Raw genomic sequence first — 18977 nt, forward strand, 5'->3', positions numbered from 1 at the left:
GTAAAGTTGTTTACTTGCAAGCAAAGTGGTAATGTCCTTATAATGGAGTCCCAGGTTAAAATATAGCTTAGCTAAATCCTGTAATGTCATTTCCATTCATAAACAGAGCAGCAACTGTACGGTCTCCTGTTCCAGCAAAACTCCCTGTACTTGTTTTTACGCTCACGTAGAACAACTTTTAGGCGCTCACTTATAAGTTTTGCGAGAGCGCGTGAAGCTTTTTAGTGAGTACATAAACGTTTTACGTGCTCACGTAAACAACTTTACGTGCTCACTTAAAGGTTTCACGCGCACGCTTAAAACTCATTATTAAAAAAAATCCGTGTCCCTTTAGTGGCTCCGTACATTTGAACACTTTTTATTGAAAATATTTTTTTCTTTTTGAAGCAACTTCTTTTTTGATTAAATGTTAAAGACACCCATAATATGGCCCAAACACAAAACACTACTTCAATCAAAAGTTACTTAAAAAAAAGTAACTTCTATCAAAGAAAACATTTCCAATCAAAGAAAATGTGTTCAAATGCACATTTTTTTAATTGAAAAAATATTTTTTGATTGAAGCAATCTTTTTTTTTGATTGAATAATTAAGAAACAAATCTACCTCCATATGTTTCCATGGTTACGGCCGAGGTGCTTCCTCTGGCTGGTCACTAGGTGGCAGTGTGCTGCACACAAGTAGTAGTAGAAATGCTGCAGGCTGGACAGCTGAGAGACATTTGAGAAGAGAAGACAACAGTTTTATTTCATATTTCACTTTAAATAAAAGACAATACTGTAGAGCAAACAGGCCTGAGAATAATGATGATAAAAAGCAGCCGGGGGGTCGGGGGGGCTGGACCGGGTCATTTCCTCAGGTCCAGCTGCAGGGTTTTCTGCAGGCTGGCGATGCTGGCGTCCAGGGCCTCCAGTCCGTCCTGGAACGCCGCCTCGTCTCTGGTGTTGAAGGTGGACCCGGTTCTCATGGACCAGTGGGAGCAGAGCGACTCCCGGGACCCCTGCAGACCCAGATCCTGCACCCGGGACCCCTGCAGACCCAGATCCTGCACCCGGGACCCCTGCAGACCCAGATCCTGCACCCGGGACCCCTGCAGACCCAGATCCTGCACCCGGGACCCCAGCAGACCCAGGTCCTGCACCAGGGACCCCTGCAGACCCAGATCCTGCACCCGGGACCCCTGCAGACCCAGATCCTGGCCAGAGGGCCGTTTGGGAAGCTCCACGTCCTCCTTTGGGCCCAGGGACAGCAGGTACTGGGTGATGTGGGCCGAGGGTTGCTGGTTTCCTGCCGACGGCGGGTCGTCCTCAGCCTCCCGCTGGAACGATGAGCGTCGGGTCTGGAGGAGCCTGAAACAGACGATACGAGACACGTGACCCAGATCCTTTTCTTCCTTTCCTTTCCCATTTCTTTTGAAAAAACTGGATGTCGTCCATCATGCTGCCTTGCGGTTTGTAACTGGTTCACGTGCACGGACACGTCACTGCAATTTGTATCAAATGGTTGAATGGACTTCACTGAGTCTAAGGAGAAAATCACATATGTTAATATTTATTGCAAAAGCATTACTTGGTAAACTACCGCTGTACATATGCAATTTATTAAAATATTACTCTAGTAGCTATAACACTAGATCAGGGGTCGGCAACCCAAAATGTTTTAGAGCCATATTGGACCAAATACACAAAAAACAAATATGTCTGGAGCTGCAAAAAATAAAAAGTCTTGTATCAGCCTTAGAATGAAGGAAACACATGCTGCATGTTTCTATATTAGTTAGAACTGGGGGAAGATTTTTTTTTCATTAATGCACTTCGAGAAAAAAGTCAAAATTTCGAGAAAAAAGTTGAAATGTTGAGAAAAAAGTCAAAATTTCGAAATTAAAAAAGGAAAAAAGAAGAAAAAGAGGAAAAAAAGGAAAAAAAAAGAAAAAAGAAAAGAAGAAATAAAAAGAGAAAAAAAGAAAAAAAAAGGGGAAAAAAGAAAAAAGGAAGAAAAAAAAGAGTAAAAAAAGGAAAAACGGAAAAGAAGAAAAAAAAAGAAGAAAAAAGGTCAAACATTTTTGAAAAAGCTCCAGGAGCCACCAGGGCGGCGCTAAAGAGCCGCATGCGGCTCTAGAGCCGCGGGTTGCCGAGCCCTGCACCAGATCCTCAGAGAAAATTCTCCTCCATAAATCGGCCTTTTCCTTTTATGCACCGCAAGCTTGGAATGAGCTACAACACATACTCAACTTGAAATATTTACCTTCTCTTAACATGTTCAAACATATGTTAAAATCATTTTTCACAGAACAATGTTTTTCATCAAGTGTCATTATTTGTCATGAATTCTTTTTATCTTTCTGATCCTTGTATGTTTTATGTTTGTTTGTTTCTTGTTTTGATATGTTTTTATTTTTTTTTGTAAAGTTACTTGTCCTTGAATTTATTTTTCTGCTGCCATCTTGACCAGGACTCCCTGGCAGAAGAGATATTGTATCTATCTGGGACTTTCCTGGATAAATAAAGGATAAATAAAATCCTGAACCAGGACCTCCGGGGGAACTCGGGCTCACTGATTAAGGATGCCAATGCTGGTTTAACTGTCTATGCTATGTGGTTCAGATTAAATAAACTATCCTTGAATATAAAGAAATCTAATTTCATTATTTTTAGTGGCAAAAAAAAAAATAAAAAATGATGAGAGTTTGAGTTGGAGAGAACAAATTGACTGGGTTACCAAAAAAGAAAAAAAAAAAAAAAAATCAATTGGCATTATAAGGCGTTTTAGTCATCTTGTCACGACGAGTTGTCTCCTTACACTTTATTATATTTTATTTTATCCTTATCTCTATATTGTAATATAGTTTGGGCAAATACTTTTCCTACAACTCTTTTTTTCTGTTCCTACAGAAACGTTTTGTTAGGATTGTAACCCGATCACAGTCACACGCTTCATCTACTCCTTTATTTCACAAACTCCACATTCTTACTATTTATGATATCAATATTTTTCAGATATGCGTTTTTATTTATAAGATAAATTCAAGTGAAGGGAATATTCCTGGGCAGTTCAAGACTTACTTTAAATCAGATTCACAGGTTCATTCTTATTCAACTCAACAATCCTCAGATCTTCATCCTCCTAAATTTATCACTTACAGACGTCAATTTTCAGTGAGATTTAGGGACTAAATTGTGGAATGATTTTTCCCACCTGGCAAAGACTCTTCCTCTTTGAAATGTTATAAAAGACGTTTGAAGGAACTTGACTGCTGTTTTGTAACTGTTCTCCCAATGTTTTGTAGTACATGTATCCATGTTTTTTTTTTTTTGTGTTTCACTCATATTGACATTAGTCCAGCTGTTTAGCTATAAAATGTATAGGAAATGTTCAGTTTGTGATACAAGCATGAAAGTTGGTAGACAAGTAGCCAAAGGTTTCCCCAAAAGATATGGACGTGGAGCCATCGTGAATTTTCAACATGGACACAACTGTTTTCTAATGAGTCTACACACTTTTTTTTTTCCTCTTTTTTCTTTTTTTCCCATCTTCTATTTTTTCATCTTTTTCTCCTTTTTTCCATCTTTTTTCCATATTTTTTTCCTTTTTTTCCTTTTTTTATCTTCTCTTTCTCCTCTTTCTTTCTCTTTTTTCCTATTTTTTCCATATTTTTTTTTAATTTTTTTCCTCTTTTTTTCTTTATCCCCAAAAGATATGGACGTGGAGCCAAGGGAAAAGAGGGAAAAAAAGATGAAAAAGAAGAGGAAAAAAATATGGAAAAAATAAGAAAAAAGAGCCAGGGCAAACTGGCAACTCATTTCAACTAATCGCTCATTAGAAAACACTTGTTTCTGGCGGCCATTTTGAAAAATGGCTGCCATGGGCGCCATGTTGAAAATTCACGATGGCTCCACTTCCAATTATTTTTGGAATGCCTTTGACTAATGTGTGTACCAAATGTCATGCTTGTATCACAAACTGAAGGATTGTTTTGGTTATCTCCAGCACTACATGATCATTTCTACCATTAGTCTTATTTGCGCAGGAGTAAATACAAGTTGTAAAAACAATATCCCATGCACACTCACACATACTTATTTTTGTCTTTATTCTTTATTATTATTATTATTTATATATTGCATTATTAGTTTGCCATCACTTTTGTGTAGTTAGACTTTTTGTTTTTGTATGTTAATCTTGTGTTCTTTATAACATGTAAAATTTTAATAACTTTGGTGGAGGCTTCAAATAAACCCATTGGCTTTTTTGCCTCTTCCTGCACAGTATAGTATTTATCTTTGATATTTTCTTGTATACCTTTAAAACTGTGAAAAACAAAATAAAAAACCTCCTCCTACCGTCTGAGATCTGCCGTCTCCTCCAGCCGCCGCTGGGCCAGATGAGCGAGCTCCCGTCTCTCCTGCTCGGAGTCCTGCAGCCGCTTCCTGGTGTCCTGCAGATCTGCACAAGCAACGAGAGTCGGCTGGTGGACGGACAACTGCTAGGATGTTAGGCTACTCAATTTAGAGTTAGACTGAGTGACAGAAAGACTGAGTGTCAGAAAGACCGAGTGTCAGAAAGACTGAGTGTCAGAAAGACTGAGTGGCAGCGTAAACTTTCAGTTTGAGCAACTGGAAAACATCTAAAAAGGAAAAGAGCTGTTGTGATCGACTGTACTCATAGATTTAGTAAGAAATCGGAGTTATTGTTTTACAGACTGCTGAAAAATAAGCTTAAGAGAGACAAATGGATCGCTGTAATTCACAGAAACAACTGGATTCCAGGCACCGAAACGTGGATTTGTGGTTCCCATTTTGTATCAGGTAATGTTGGATTTTTGGATAACTTACGTTAAACGGTCAAATCATAAAGTTCGGTGTCCTCATCACTTTAATTTCACCAACAAATCCTGCCTTGAAGTCGGACCAAGCGTCAAGACTTTTGTAAGCCTTCAAGCTTTGCTTCGTGTATTTCCCCGGTGTAGAAATTAAGTACATATAAATATCAGGAAACTGGATTTGTGGCCAAATATTAATGTCCATGGACCACTGGTTCTTCAGGTAACTGTACCAAATATTAATGTCCATGGACCACTGGTTCTTCAGGTAACTGTACCAAATATTAATGTCCATGAACCACTGGTTCTTCAGGTAACTGTACCAAATATTAATGTCCATGGACCACTGGTTCTTGGTAACTGTACCAAATATTAATGTCCATGGACCACTGGTTCTTGGTAACTGTACCAAATATTAATGTCCATGAACCACTGGTTCTTCAGGTAACTGTACCAAATATTAATGTCCATGGACCACTGGTTCTTGGTAACTGTACCAAATATTAATGTCCATGGACCACTGGTTCTTGGTAACTGTACCAAATATTAATGTCCATGGACCACTGGTTCTTGGGGTAACTGTACCAAATATTAATGTCCATGGACCACTGGTTCTTGGTAACTGTACCAAATATTAATGTCCATGAACCACTGGTTCTTGGGGTAACTGTACCAAATATTAATGTCCATGGACCACTGGTTCTTGGTAACTGTACCAAATATTAATGTCCATGGACCACTGGTTCTTGGGGTAACTGTACCAAATATTAATGTCCATGGACCACTGGTTCTTGGTAACTGTACCAAATATTAATGTCCATGAACCACTGGTTCTTGGTAACTGTACCAAATATTAATGTCCATGGACCACTGGTTCTTGGTAACTGTACCAAATATTAATGTCCATGGACCACTGGTTCTTGGGGTAACTGTACCAAATATTAATGTCCATGGACCACTGGTTCTTGGTAACTGTACCAAATATTAATGTCCATGAACCACTGGTTCTTGGGGTAACTGTACCAAATATTAATGTCCATGGACCACTGGTTCTTGGTAACTGTACCAAATATTAATGTCCATGAACCACTGGTTCTTGGTAACTGTACCAAATATTAATGTCCATGGACCACTGGTTCTTGGTAACTGTACCAAATATTAATGTCCATGGACCACTGGTTCTTGGGGTAACTGTACCAAATATTAATGTCCATGGACCACTGGTTCTTGGTAACTGTACCAAATATTAATGTCCATGGACCACTGGTTCTTCAGGTAACTGTACCAAATATTAATGTCCATGAACCACTGGTTCTTGGTAACTGTACCAAATATTAATGTCCATGGACCACTGGTTCTTGGTAACTGTACCAAATATTAATGTCCATGGACCACTGGTTCTTGGGGTAACTGTACCAAATATTAATGTCCATGGACCACTGGTTCTTGGTAACTGTACCAAATATTAATGTCCATGAACCACTGGTTCTTGGGGTAACTGTACCAAATATTAATGTCCATGGACCACTGGTTCTTGGTAACTGTACCAAATATTAATGTCCATGGACCACTGGTTCTTGGGGTAACTGTACCAAATATTAATGTCCATGGACCACTGGTTCTTGGTAACTGTACCAAATATTAATGTCCATGAACCACTGGTTCTTGGTAACTGTACCAAATATTAATGTCCATGGACCACTGGTTCTTGGGGTAACTGTACCAAATATTAATGTCCATGGACCACTGGGTCTTGGTAACTGTACCAAATATTAATGTCCATGGACCACTGGTTCTTGGTAACTGTACCAAATATTAATGTCCATGGACCACTGGTTCTTGGTAACTGTACCAAATATTAATGTCCATGGACCACTGGTTCTTGGTAACTGTACCAAATATTAATGTCAATGGACCACTGGTTCTTGGGGTAACTGTACGGGTCACTGTCAAGTCCAACTGCCTTTAATTTAAGCTGATAATCGGCTGTTATCCCGTCTTCTCCACTAGTTGCAGCTGTTTTTGCCCCTCCTAGTGAGCGGTCCCGGTCCCGGGTCGTACCTGTCTTCAGCAGAGCGTTCTGGGCCTCGGCGTCCCTCAGGCGGCTCCGGGAGTCCTGCAGGGATTCCCGTAGACCGGCAAAGTCCTCCTGGAGGTTCTGCAGTCGGGCCTGAGCAGCCCCGAGCTGGTCCTGGAGGCCGAGCACTGGGGGGGGGGCAGGGGTCAGTACGGGGACTAATAACACACACACACACACACACACACACACACACACACCTTCTGAAAGTGTCTCCGGGTTCTCGTCCACTTCCCTCTCTCTCGCTGACTCGTCCTGAATCCCTCCCGACCTGGGACACAGATGGACACGGTCGTCACCAGAGGTTAGTAAAACCCCCCGGGCCTGAAGCCTGTGTTGGAAAAAATCGATTTCCTAATTCTAAATCGATTCTCATATTAACTCCTAAAAATCGATTCATATGTCTAAAGATCAAATTTTTTTTCATCATTACATTACAACTTTTGGTATTTTTTTGTTTTTGCCCAAAAAAGGAATATTTTGTTGGACACGAGAATAACTGGTGCCATGTTTTTGCCTTGCATTTTTAAAGGTGTGAAAACATTTTTTCAGTTATAATTACATAAATTGTCTACATTTCTTTGCTTTATATACTGTCTTGGGGTTATATTTGCAAAAAATGCTAAAAACCAATTTCTCAAAAATGGGAAAAAATAAAACCAAATTTCATACATCCTCTGTTTGCTGCCTCCAAGAGAACTGCTCTGTTTAAGAGCTAAATGATAAAATAAGGCGAATAAAAAAAAAAAAAATCAAAAAGAAGAAAAAGAAAATCAATTTTCCCCATTCTAAATCGATTCTCATTAATTACTAAAAAGCAATTTGTATGTCTGAAGATCAATTTGTAAACATTAAAGTTTTCAGTTATAATTGCATAAATTGTCTATATTTCATCACTGTATATACTGTCTTGGGGTTTCTCAAATTCTCAAAAATTAAAAACCGAAAAAGACCGAAAATGGGAAAAATTCCAACGGAATGTGTTAAAAAATAAAAGCGATTTCATCCGTCTCTGTTTCCTCCCTGGATCTGTTTGGTAATTCTGCCCCACAATGTTTCTGTTTCAGTTCTATCAGCATTCTGGGAGCTGATTGGTCCTTACAGCATCATTAGCTGCAATACTTGCTGTTGAATCTCAATATAATACTAGTAGTAATATGTTGCAGAACTACAGTCATATCATTCATGCAACAGCTCAAAAAACAGTTTTAATAACACTAACACAAATCGATATCAAATCGAATCGGATTGAATCAAATCTTGATAATCGATTCTGAATCTTAAAAAATCGGAATCGAATCGATTGTTGACATTTGAATGGATCCCCAGCCCTGTCAACGACCACGTTACCTGGGGAGGGGAGCGCTCCAGTCCTGCAGCGACGACACGTCTGGGTTCTCAGGCCGGACGGCGGGAGCTCCGGCACTCGCCTGCAGGGACGACACGGTCTGCTCCAGGAGACCCAGCAGCCGCTCTGCTGCACTGCCTGCTCAAACACAGTTTATTTGTACAGCACAATTCAACACAAGGTCATTCAAAGTGCTTTACATCAACATTAAAAGCGGCAAGACACAATTAAACAGTAAATTACAAATAAAATGAAATAAAATTATGAGAAGAGGTAAAATCTTTACTTTATTAATTTAACTAAACATAAAATACCCAGTAAGAAGCTAGTTTCCCACATATACAGAAATCTGCTAATGGATACATCAGACAACACTTTTTACATTAAAAACAAATGGGAGTTAGAGTTAAATATCATAATTGAAGATGGGGAGGGGGAGACAATGTGCATCGGATGTCATAAAGGAATCAATAGCAACATGTGGAAGGAGTTTGACTGGAAGATGAAGAATAGGTTCTTCAGGACGCCATCTGTGGTCTCTAAATTTGCAAATAACCCGGCGGCGATATACTGCTGGAGACAATGTGGAGGGATTGGAGACCACTCACATATATTTTGGGATTGCCCGATGATATTGCCTTTTTGGAAGGGGGTAAGGAATGAGATAAATAAAATTAAGGGAATTAATATATTATTCACTAGTGATGCACCGATTGTTCAGTAACCGAAATTGTTCGGCCGAAAATGGCAAAAAAAATACTTTCGGTGTTCGGTGGAATAAGTGGGAAAAAAAACGAACAATTAATAACGGCGTTGTAAAATAAGGAAATAGACTGGCCGCTCCGTCCCGTAACTGTTGCACCACAAACATAAATCGTTGGCCAACCAAAAAGTAACCCCATAAGAATTTTACCTAACATTCACCAGGAGGTGGAACCAAAACAACATAATGCTGGGAAATTCAACAAATTTCATTTTTTTATGTTCAATAAATATTTTCTACCTTGTAATTTTGTAAAAGATTTTTTTCTTTGAAAAGCCTAAATCAAATGTATTTGATTTATGCAATGGTGAAAAAATTGGCAAAATAAATGAAAAACTGCTGAAGAACCATGTTCGGTATTGTTCGGTATTCGGCCAAGTGTTTATTATTATTTTCGGTTTCAGCCACAAATTTTCATTTCGGTGCATCACTATTATTCACCCCCAGTCAGTTTCTTTTTGATCTGACTCCCGAAGGCTTGTACACAAGCGACCAAGAACACTTGTTACATATACTTTTGATGACTGCTAGGAAAATGGTGACAATAAAGTGGTTGAACACACAGCCACTACAGTGGCACAGTGGAAACAGAAGCTAAGGGAGGTGTATGGAATGGAGGCTTTAACTGCTCGATTACAATTAAGGTCTGATATTTTTGTGAGGAGATGGCTACCTATTGCAAGGTTCCTTTCCAACTGAAGAGAATCCGGGGTACGCAGGATGTCTCAACTGTCAATGTATTTGTTATTTTTCATCTATCAGTTTTATTCAACTTTCTAGACCCCACTGGCCCCATTTTGTTACTGTCTTTAGCGCTTTCATATATATTCTGTGATGTTGTCAAAGAATGTCTGTGTGCAGCCACTCAGGTTGATGGGGCACAGGTGGGCCTAGGGCTGTTCGATTAATCGATTTTAAATCGTAATCGCGATTATGTAATTAGAACGATGTTAAAACATGAAAATCGTAAAATCGATTTTTCACTTTTTTTTAAATTTTTTTTTACACCTTGTCTGCACACATATTAATGATTGATGGAAATACCTCTCAATACCTGCGACAAGTTCCCCATTACACACCTCTACCTCCTTCATGGGTTGATTATTATTTAGCATGCAAAGACCCAGTTTAGTTTAATTAGAAAATGTCTTGTTTTATTTAATTGGAAATATAACTTACTGTATGTTTGCAAGTGCTGATTTGCTGATTTTTTTTTTCAGAGATAAAACTTTATATTTTATTATATTTTTTAAAACTTTTTTTCAACTTATTTTACAGAGTTTTGCACTTTATTCATTCATTTTTGGTTTAATAAGAGCAAAGTTTGCACTTAAAGCCCAATGGGGCAAATGTTCAATAAAAAAACAGCATATTTGAAATAATTTCTTTGCCTTTTGTCAATTCACAAAATAATCGTAATCGTAATCGAAAATCGGATTTTGAGAGAAAAAAAAAAAAAAAAAATCGAGATTTTATTTTTGGGCAAAATCGAACAGCCCTAATAGGGTGCTACAGGGATGAAGGAGGTCCGATTACCTCTCACGGTGATCAGAGTCTTCAGCTCCTCCAGCAGGAACCGGACCGTCTCCGCCTTGGCCTCCGTGTCGGCCCGGCCCCCACCGAGGAGTCCCGGGGCCGGTTCAGGGCCCGGTTCAGGGCCCGGTTCAGGGCCCGGGGCCGGGACTGGGACTGGGACTGGCGTAGCAGAACGCTGGACGTTGGTGTCTTTCACCGGAACCAGCTCTTCCTCCCCGTCACACTGGTTCCTGGTGTCCGGGCCCGGGCCGGAGCCCGGCGGCTTCACGGGCCGAGGGGTGGCGGTCCTGCTGACGGAGGACCGGTGGGGGGGAACAGAGTCTGACGGGGGATTAAAGGCTCGTCTCTGGAGGGGGGGGACCTTCACCGCTGGGCCGGGCCGGTCTGACGCAGAACTCTGCTGCTCTGGAAACACGGAGGACAGAAGAGGAGAAATGAGGTTACTGGACCAACGGTGGTCAACGTTGAAATACCTCTGGTTCTAGCTTTCAAAACAGAAAGAAATAATAAGAAAGAAGTTTTGTTTTAAATAAAAAGGTGCGGCTCTTTAGCACCGCCCTAGTGGCTCCTGGAAATTTTTCAAAAATGTTTGACCTTTTTTTTCCTTTTTTTCTTCTTTTCCTTTTTTCCTTTTTAATCTCAACATTTTCTCGAAATTTGGACTTTTTTCTCGAAGTGCATAATGAAAAAAAAAATCTTTCTCCTCTAAAATATTATTTTTATTTTTCTCCTGCCTGGCCCTAATACTCCTCCATAGATTCGCTTAACAAAAAGAGTCATGTGGAAAGACATTAGTATGTTACATTTGCAGCCGAGGACCCAGTTATAACCAATATAGAAACATGCAGCATGTGTTGCCTTCATTCTAAGGTTTATACAAGATTTTTTATTTTTTTGCGGCTCCAGACATATTTGTTTTTTGTGTTTTTGGTCCAATATGGCTCTAAAACATTTTGGGTTGCCGACCGCTGAACTATACTCATAGATTTAGCAAGAAATCTGAGTTATCGTTTTACAGACTGAATAATAAGCTTAAGAGAGACAAATGGATCGCTGCAATTCACAGAAACAACTGGATTCCAGGCACCGAAACGTGGATTTGCGGTTCCCATTTTGTATCAGGTAATGTTGGATTTTTGGGTAGCTAACGTTAAACGGTCAAATCATAAAGTTCAGTGTCCTCATCACTTTAATTTCTACAACAAATCCTGCCTTGAAGTCGGACCGAGCGTCAAGACTTTTGTCTGCCTTCAAGATTTGCTTCGTACCAAATATTAATGTCCATGTACCACTGGTTCTTGGTAACTGTACCAAATATTAATGTCCATGGACCACTGGTTCTTGGTAACTGTACCAAATATTAATGTCCATGAACCACTGGTTCTTGGTAACTGTACCAAATATTAATGTCCATGGACCACTGGTTCTTGGTAACTGTACCAAATATTAATGTCCATGAACCACTGGTTCTTGGTAACTGTACCAAATATTAATGTCATGGACCACTGGTTCTTGGTAACTGTACCAAATATTAATGTCCATGGACCACTGGTTCTTGGTAACTGTACCAAATATTAATGTCCATGGACCACTGGTTCTTGGTAACTGTACCAAATATTAATGTCCATGGACCACTGGTTCTTGGTAACTGTACCAAATATTAATGTCCATGGACCACTGGTTCTTGGGGTAACTGTACCAAATATTAATGTCCATGGACCACTGGTTCTTGGTAACTGTACCAAATATTAATGTCCATGGACCACTGGTTCTTGGGGTAACTGTACCAAATATTAATGTCCATGGACCACTGGTTCTTGGGGTAACTGTACCAAATATTAATGTCCATGGACCACTGGTTCTTGGTAACTGTACCAAATATTAATGTCCATGGACCACTGGTTCTTGGGGTAACTGTACCAAATATTAATGTCCATGGACCACTGGTTCTTGGTAACTGTACCAAATATTAATGTCCATGGACCACTGGTTCTTGGTAACTGTACCAAATATTAATGTCCATGGACCACTGGTTCTTGGTAACTGTACCAAATATTAATGTCCATGGACCACTGGTTCTTGGTAACTATACCAAATATTAATGTCCATGGACCACTGGTTCTTGGGGTAACTGTACAGGGGCCTCATCTATAAAGCTTGCTTGCGCAGAAAAATCGCCTGAAAGTTGCGGAAGCCGCCATCTACGCAAAGTCTCGGATCTAAAAAGAAAAAACTAACCGAAAAATCTGCGTATCTTTACGGCAACTAGGACCCTCCCGTAAGAATTTACTTAAGACACGGGGAACTGGCGACGCAGGCTGTGAGGTGGTGAAATGAAGCCAGATTCATGTCATACTCTTAATAATGTCATCACATATCACAACATATAGGCCTATCAGACTTATAATAAAATAGTGCTGATAACGGAGCAGGCGGCGGGGGGGGCGGAGGGGGATGGCTGCCGCCCCGAGCCCACTACTCCACGCTGAAGAGGAAAAAAGAAAGTGTTCTGATTAAAATAAGGAAAGTTGGACTATATAACAATTGCGTTCATGGGATAAAGTTTTAAAAAAAATAAAAATTAAAGAAATAGTCCCTTCTCCCCGTGTGTGTCTGCCTGTCATGCACGGGTACGTGCGCTCATGTTGTTACAGCCGGAATTATGGTTCTGCGTCACACCAACGCAGAGCCTACGCCGTAGGGTCCGGCGTAGGTTGCGCGTCGCCGCGTACCCTACGCCGTAGGCTCTGCATTGGTGTGACGCGGAACCATAAATCAGCCTAGAGCAGCTCTGAGGGGAGACAGGAGGGAGGGGGGGGAGCGGGGGCCGCCGTCCCGAGTGTCTTGATGATTTGCTGATCCTACCGTTAGTTTTTAAACTGTAAAAAGTGGGGGGGACAAATACATCATTTTGAAAAGACGGGGGGACGTGTGTCCCCCTGTTGCGCCGGGGAACTCACGGCGTTTAGCGCAACAACGGCGTGCTGCCACTCACTCGCTTTATTTTATTGTATAGCCTACTATTTATATACTTATTCTAACTTTTACTGTGACCACCAAATAATGTGGTTTTCCTGTCCTCCACATCATATCTAGGTCTCCGTGAAAGTCAGTGTCACGGTGGCTGCTACTTCTCATTCATTCTGACGCCAAACCATGGATCTGCGCCAAACAGGCTGCAGAAAGCCACTGCGCATGCTCAGCAGGCTCATCCATATGCATTTCTGGGCGTGATAGGAGGCGGATTCAGCTACGCAACCTTCCAGCTGGACTGCGTGGAAGTCTGCGTGCACATGGTTTTATTGATCCGGATTTTTTTTTGCGCACGGCATTTTCGGCTTTTGAGAGTACGTGCACTTTTAGTATGAATCCTACGCACTCCATTTTAAATGAGGCCCCAGGTCACTGTCAAGTCCAACTGCCTTTAATTTAAGCTGATAATCGGCTGTTATCCCGTCTACTCCACTAGTTGCAGCTGTTTTTGCCACTCAGTGCAGTAAGGGGGCTGGTCCAGTGGGGAAGTGACGTCAATGCAGACCATCTATTTATTGGACGAAAGAGCCAGAGAATTCCCAGAGTTGGAATCTTTGACTGAGAGTTTATAGGAATATAAATGATTTCATTGAAATAAAACACCTTTATCTACCTGTTTTTGAAGCTAGTTTCCTCGTCATCACCTTTGAGGATCTGGATTTCACCACTCCACCCTTGACCGCTCTGGCAGGGCCTAGGGAGACTTTTACACACACACACACACACACAAACACACACGCAGAAATAAGCAAAGCTCAACATATAAATGATTGAAAACATTAATCAGCTCTTGATATGGTGGCCCTTTGACCCGAACCCACTCGTACCTGGTTTTGTCTGCGGCCTCTTCGGGGTCTTCCTGCCCGGCTGTGATTGGCCGGCCGTGGCCCCGCCCCCCAGAGCTCTGGGAGGACGACGTGAAGCTGAAACACAAACACACATCGTGTTCCTGATGGAGATGGTTGGAAAAGATAAAATACATTCTTCTTTGAAACCCAAAATGTTATAAATCCATCATCCCAACAGAACTAAATTGTTTAAAAATTTTAACGTTGTTTCAGTGGGAAATATTGACCTGAGCATTCAATAATAAAAAAGGTAAACGAAAGACTGAATCCAGTAAATAACAGCTTGAGAATTAGAAGTGTGGCGGAAACTGAGATAACAACATCTGATTTGTTGGTACCTTCCCGTTAAATAAAGAAAATAACCCACAGAAATAACTTAGAACTCACAAAAGCAATAATAAATAAAGAAAAGTCAATAAAACCCTCATATTCTGCACACGAGTGCAGGATCTGAGGGGGTCGCCCTGCTGCTGAACTTCCAATAGTCACACAGAGATAAAGGTTTAACTGGATAAAAAAATACCATATATATGACCGACCTGTCCCACATATGGACTCACTGGAATTTTACAAAAAATACTAGATATTTGGGATTTTGTTGTTGTTTTAAGCGTCAAAATGTCATGTGGTGCGAGCGTCCGACCACGACTCTTGTTCTGAAAACTTTTTTTATGAAATCACTCTAAATGTTTTTAAATCAATCTTCTATCTGGCATGATTTCTGAAATGTCTTGTAGTGTATAAGATTTATACACAGTTATATTTATATTTCCATCATAATATACAAACAAAGTTTGACTGATGATTCATTTTATGAAATATCATGTGGCGCGACCATTAAAAAAAACAACCATTTTTGTATAATACTGAAAAAAAAAGATGTCAAGATGTTAAGGAAATTAATTTATTTTAATATGAATCATGGTTGAACCACATGACCTTTTTTAAGGCTAGTGCCAATTCATCTTGACAAAAAACTCAATTTAAAATTTTTATATGAACTTATGTGTACACAACATTCTTAATGTTTGAACTACTGCAATAGATATTCTTTATATATTTGCATCTGACCTGCCTGCTCCGTCTGCAGGATTCCACTTAGCACGTCAGCACACTGGTCCAGATCCTTGTGGAGCGTCGTGACCTGCAGTTAAAACGCAGCTTTAGCCGTTCAAACGGGAGTTTAATTAAACTGCAGAAAACATATCTAGTTAAAATTAAAAATAAACTGTTTCTTCTAAACATCTGTCACTGTTTACTTTATTTAAGTGCACCACATTTGAGGTGGATCCAAATAATCTAAGTATAAAATAACTTTTCAAAGGAAATGGCAGACTAGACAATCATGTCAGTGTTATATATAAGATTATTAATTATTATATATAATATCGCATTACTTTCAGGTTAGGTACATTAGTCCAGGTATGTCTTTGCACAAACATTAAATGGTTTATTTCCTCACCTGGTCCTCTGAGTCTGTAGAGTAGAGGGAATAAACCGGCTGGGGCAGAGCTGGACTCTCTCTGACAACAGACAAGCAGAAGAGTGAGGCTGGACCTCAATGACGGTATAGAGAACAATTAAAGCTGCAAGCAGCGATGAACGGGCCCTCGCGCATGAAATTTCACCAATTGTTCACCGTTGTTGATGGGCGGGTTGAAGTTCTGTGTTTGTGTTTTCATGTATACCTTGAAAAATGCTGAAAATAAAATACTCTAAAAATGATAAAAGGTTGTTACTCACGGACTCAGCGTCCCCGCCAGCCTCCCTGACGTCACCACCTGCAGTCACAACACACCTGAAACCCTCTGTAGTACCAGAGAACTACATTTAAAAATACTACATAACATGAACCTATATATATCTAACACATGTATCTCAAAATTCCTTGACATCGATAACAAATGTACCTTCTGCAAAACTGAACCTGAAACTCACTTGTTTTATGGTTGCTCTTATAGCAGCATATTTTAGAAAGAACTTGAGAGCTATATACTATGTAAAACAACACATAAGATCAACATTGAAGGGAAGAACATTATCACTTATTTTGAATTCAAAAAAAAAAAAAAAAGGTATGCACTATTGTCAATCAATCACTACTGTCTTTATATTTTATTAGGAAAATTTCACATCCATAAATGTTAATTCCAAAACTCTTCTCCATTATCTAAGTTGTTTTTGATTGACGTTAATTATTATCTCAAGTCTCTTAAATTGATCACAAATGAGAAATGTATATCAATGATGGATATCCATTCTGAGATTTTCAACCATTAAGCTTTCACAAAAATAATTTTAATTTTATGCGAAATATTATAAAGTCTGTCACACCAAGGTTATGTTTCTTTTATGTATTTCTTTTATTTTTATTTATTTAATTTTATTTATTTATTTTCTTTTCAAATTGTCTTATTGTTGTTAGTTATGGAGGATTTTTTGTGCCAAAATTAAATAAATAATACATAATTAATTAATTAAAATGGGAATTAAATATATAATTAATTAATTAATTAATTAATTAATTAATTAAATGTGTGTCATTAATTAAAATTAGATTTAAATATGTCATTAATTAATTAAAATACCATTCATTTCAAGTATCTATTATTTCAGAATTTAATTAATTAATGACACATTTAATTAATGATTTCGTGTTGCGTGTTAATCATGAAATGTAAAACTGCATTTAATTAATTAATGATATATTTCATTCCCATTTTAATTAATTCATGATGTATTTATTTAATTTTGGCACAAAAAATCCTCCATATGTAGTACCAGACTATTTTACAATTATACATCTTTTTTTCTCCTTATTTAAAACACAGAAATAGTGAAGATTAAAAAAACCTACAAAATAATGAGGTTATCAGGGAAAATAATCACATAATTAAATGCCTTAAACACCCCTTCGCTAACTCACACCTTGTAGGAATTAGTTACGGTTGGAAGTCTCGCTACAAATATGTTTTAAGTTACTCAGCGACAACAAAAAGTGAGTTTTAAACGAGTTTTACCTTCCTGTTGACTCTCCCGTTCATCTCTGAGGTTAAATAACCGTTAAATAAAACCTCGTGTGTTTGTGTCGCTGCGGTTTCACGTGGAGAACCGGTCCCGCTCTCAGGTCCACGTTTCCATTTGGGTTTCAGTTAAACACTTTAATAAACACTTTGCAGCAAATTCGACTGTTTTGGGTTTTTGAAATCCCACTTCCGCGTGACGTCACACGCGTCAAACACTTTCAAAAAAAACTTTATTGAAATCAAAAACAAACAGTTTGACAGAAAACTAGTTTACACAAACTTCTTTCTGTCGTTACATCGTCTTCTAACCACTTACATCTATAATCTTAAACATGCATCTATAATTTTAATAAAATTATATATATATATTTCTTTTTTGTAATTTATTTATTAACATACAGTGCAAACAACGACAAAAGACGATCAGTTTGTTTGTGTGTGTCTGTGTGTCTGTGTGTGTGTCTGTCTGTGTGTGTGTGTGTGTGTGTGTGTGTGTGTGTGTGTGTGTGTGTGTGTGTGTGTGTGTGTGTGTCTGTGTGTGTAAATAAGATGAAAGTAGATACAATTGAGAATATTTATTCCAGAGTAAATAAGTAAACAAATACATAATTATCATATAGAGTGGTGTAGCACGATATAATATAAATATAGCATAATAATATAGTAATATCCTAATATAACATCATTTTTATAAAATATAACAATATAACATTATAACATATAACATAACTATAACATATAACAAAATGATATCACCATACTATAATATATAACAATATAATACTATAGTTTAACATCCCATGAGATTTCATAACTTAATATAATAATACACTCTGAAACATATCATAATGCCAGGAATAATTATTAGAGTTAGAATTGGTAATTAATGTATTGCAATGAGGGGTGAGGTTAGACCGGGGCGTCAGGGAATAAAATTATAATTTTTAATAAAATTATTAAAATTATCCTACACGTAAAAGGACAGAATTATGTCACAAAGTTATAAAGTTTCTGTGAACAACGTGAATCCGTTTGATGTAATAATTCGGGAAATTACATTCAGGCACTGAATATTACTATTATCAAAACTCATCTAAAATCATTAAAATTGTAATAAAATGTCCTCTTTTAATACTTATATACCCATCCTATGAGGTACTCCCAATATTTGATTTACTCAACTGAGGATTTGTCTTTAAATCACAGATGTATAGATATTGAAATTAGAATTATAACGAAATATATTACTAATGTATGGTATTATTAGTGCTATTATAGTGTATTAGTATAATTATAGTTATATATTATTCATATATAACTGGTGTGTACACATGTAGTGTTTTTATTGTAAGTGTAGTTATTCTAGGAATGTATGACTATTTATGTCTTAGATGTTATCATTTATGTAATATTTTATGTACTTCATGGATCCCAGGAAGATTAGTGGTCGCCAAGGCAGCAGCTAATGGGGAACCATCCAATAAACAGTTGGACAAACCACCTTTATTTAACAGAAAACTGTCGTCAG

General features: G+C 38.5%; 1 protein-coding gene across 2 annotated transcripts; it reads right to left on the reverse strand.

Annotated features, from left to right (window-relative positions):
- Window positions 1-779: 779 nt before the first annotated feature.
- ccdc14 (coiled-coil domain containing 14) lies at window positions 780-17651 on the reverse strand. 2 transcript variants are annotated; one of them, XM_061715985.1, is made up of 12 exons: window positions 17444-17651; window positions 16167-16204; window positions 15886-15946; window positions 15495-15567; window positions 14403-14498; window positions 14189-14278; window positions 10543-10947; window positions 8246-8381; window positions 7096-7166; window positions 6880-7023; window positions 4340-4442; window positions 780-1348 (listed from the first exon to the last, which is right to left on the reverse strand). In XM_061715985.1, exons 1-12 carry the CDS (start codon window positions 17465-17467, stop codon window positions 847-849), a joined length of 1743 nt encoding a protein of 580 aa, XP_061571969.1. In that variant the 5' UTR covers window positions 17468-17651; the 3' UTR covers window positions 780-846. The 2 variants fall into 2 exon arrangements, with proteins under 2 accessions (XP_061571969.1, XP_061571967.1); XM_061715983.1 differs by having other exon boundaries at window positions 7096-7226.
- Window positions 17652-18977: the final 1326 nt, after the last annotated feature.

This window comes from Cololabis saira, chromosome 24, assembly GCF_033807715.1.
Source record: "Cololabis saira isolate AMF1-May2022 chromosome 24, fColSai1.1, whole genome shotgun sequence".
NCBI lineage: Eukaryota > Metazoa > Chordata > Actinopteri > Beloniformes > Belonidae > Cololabis > Cololabis saira.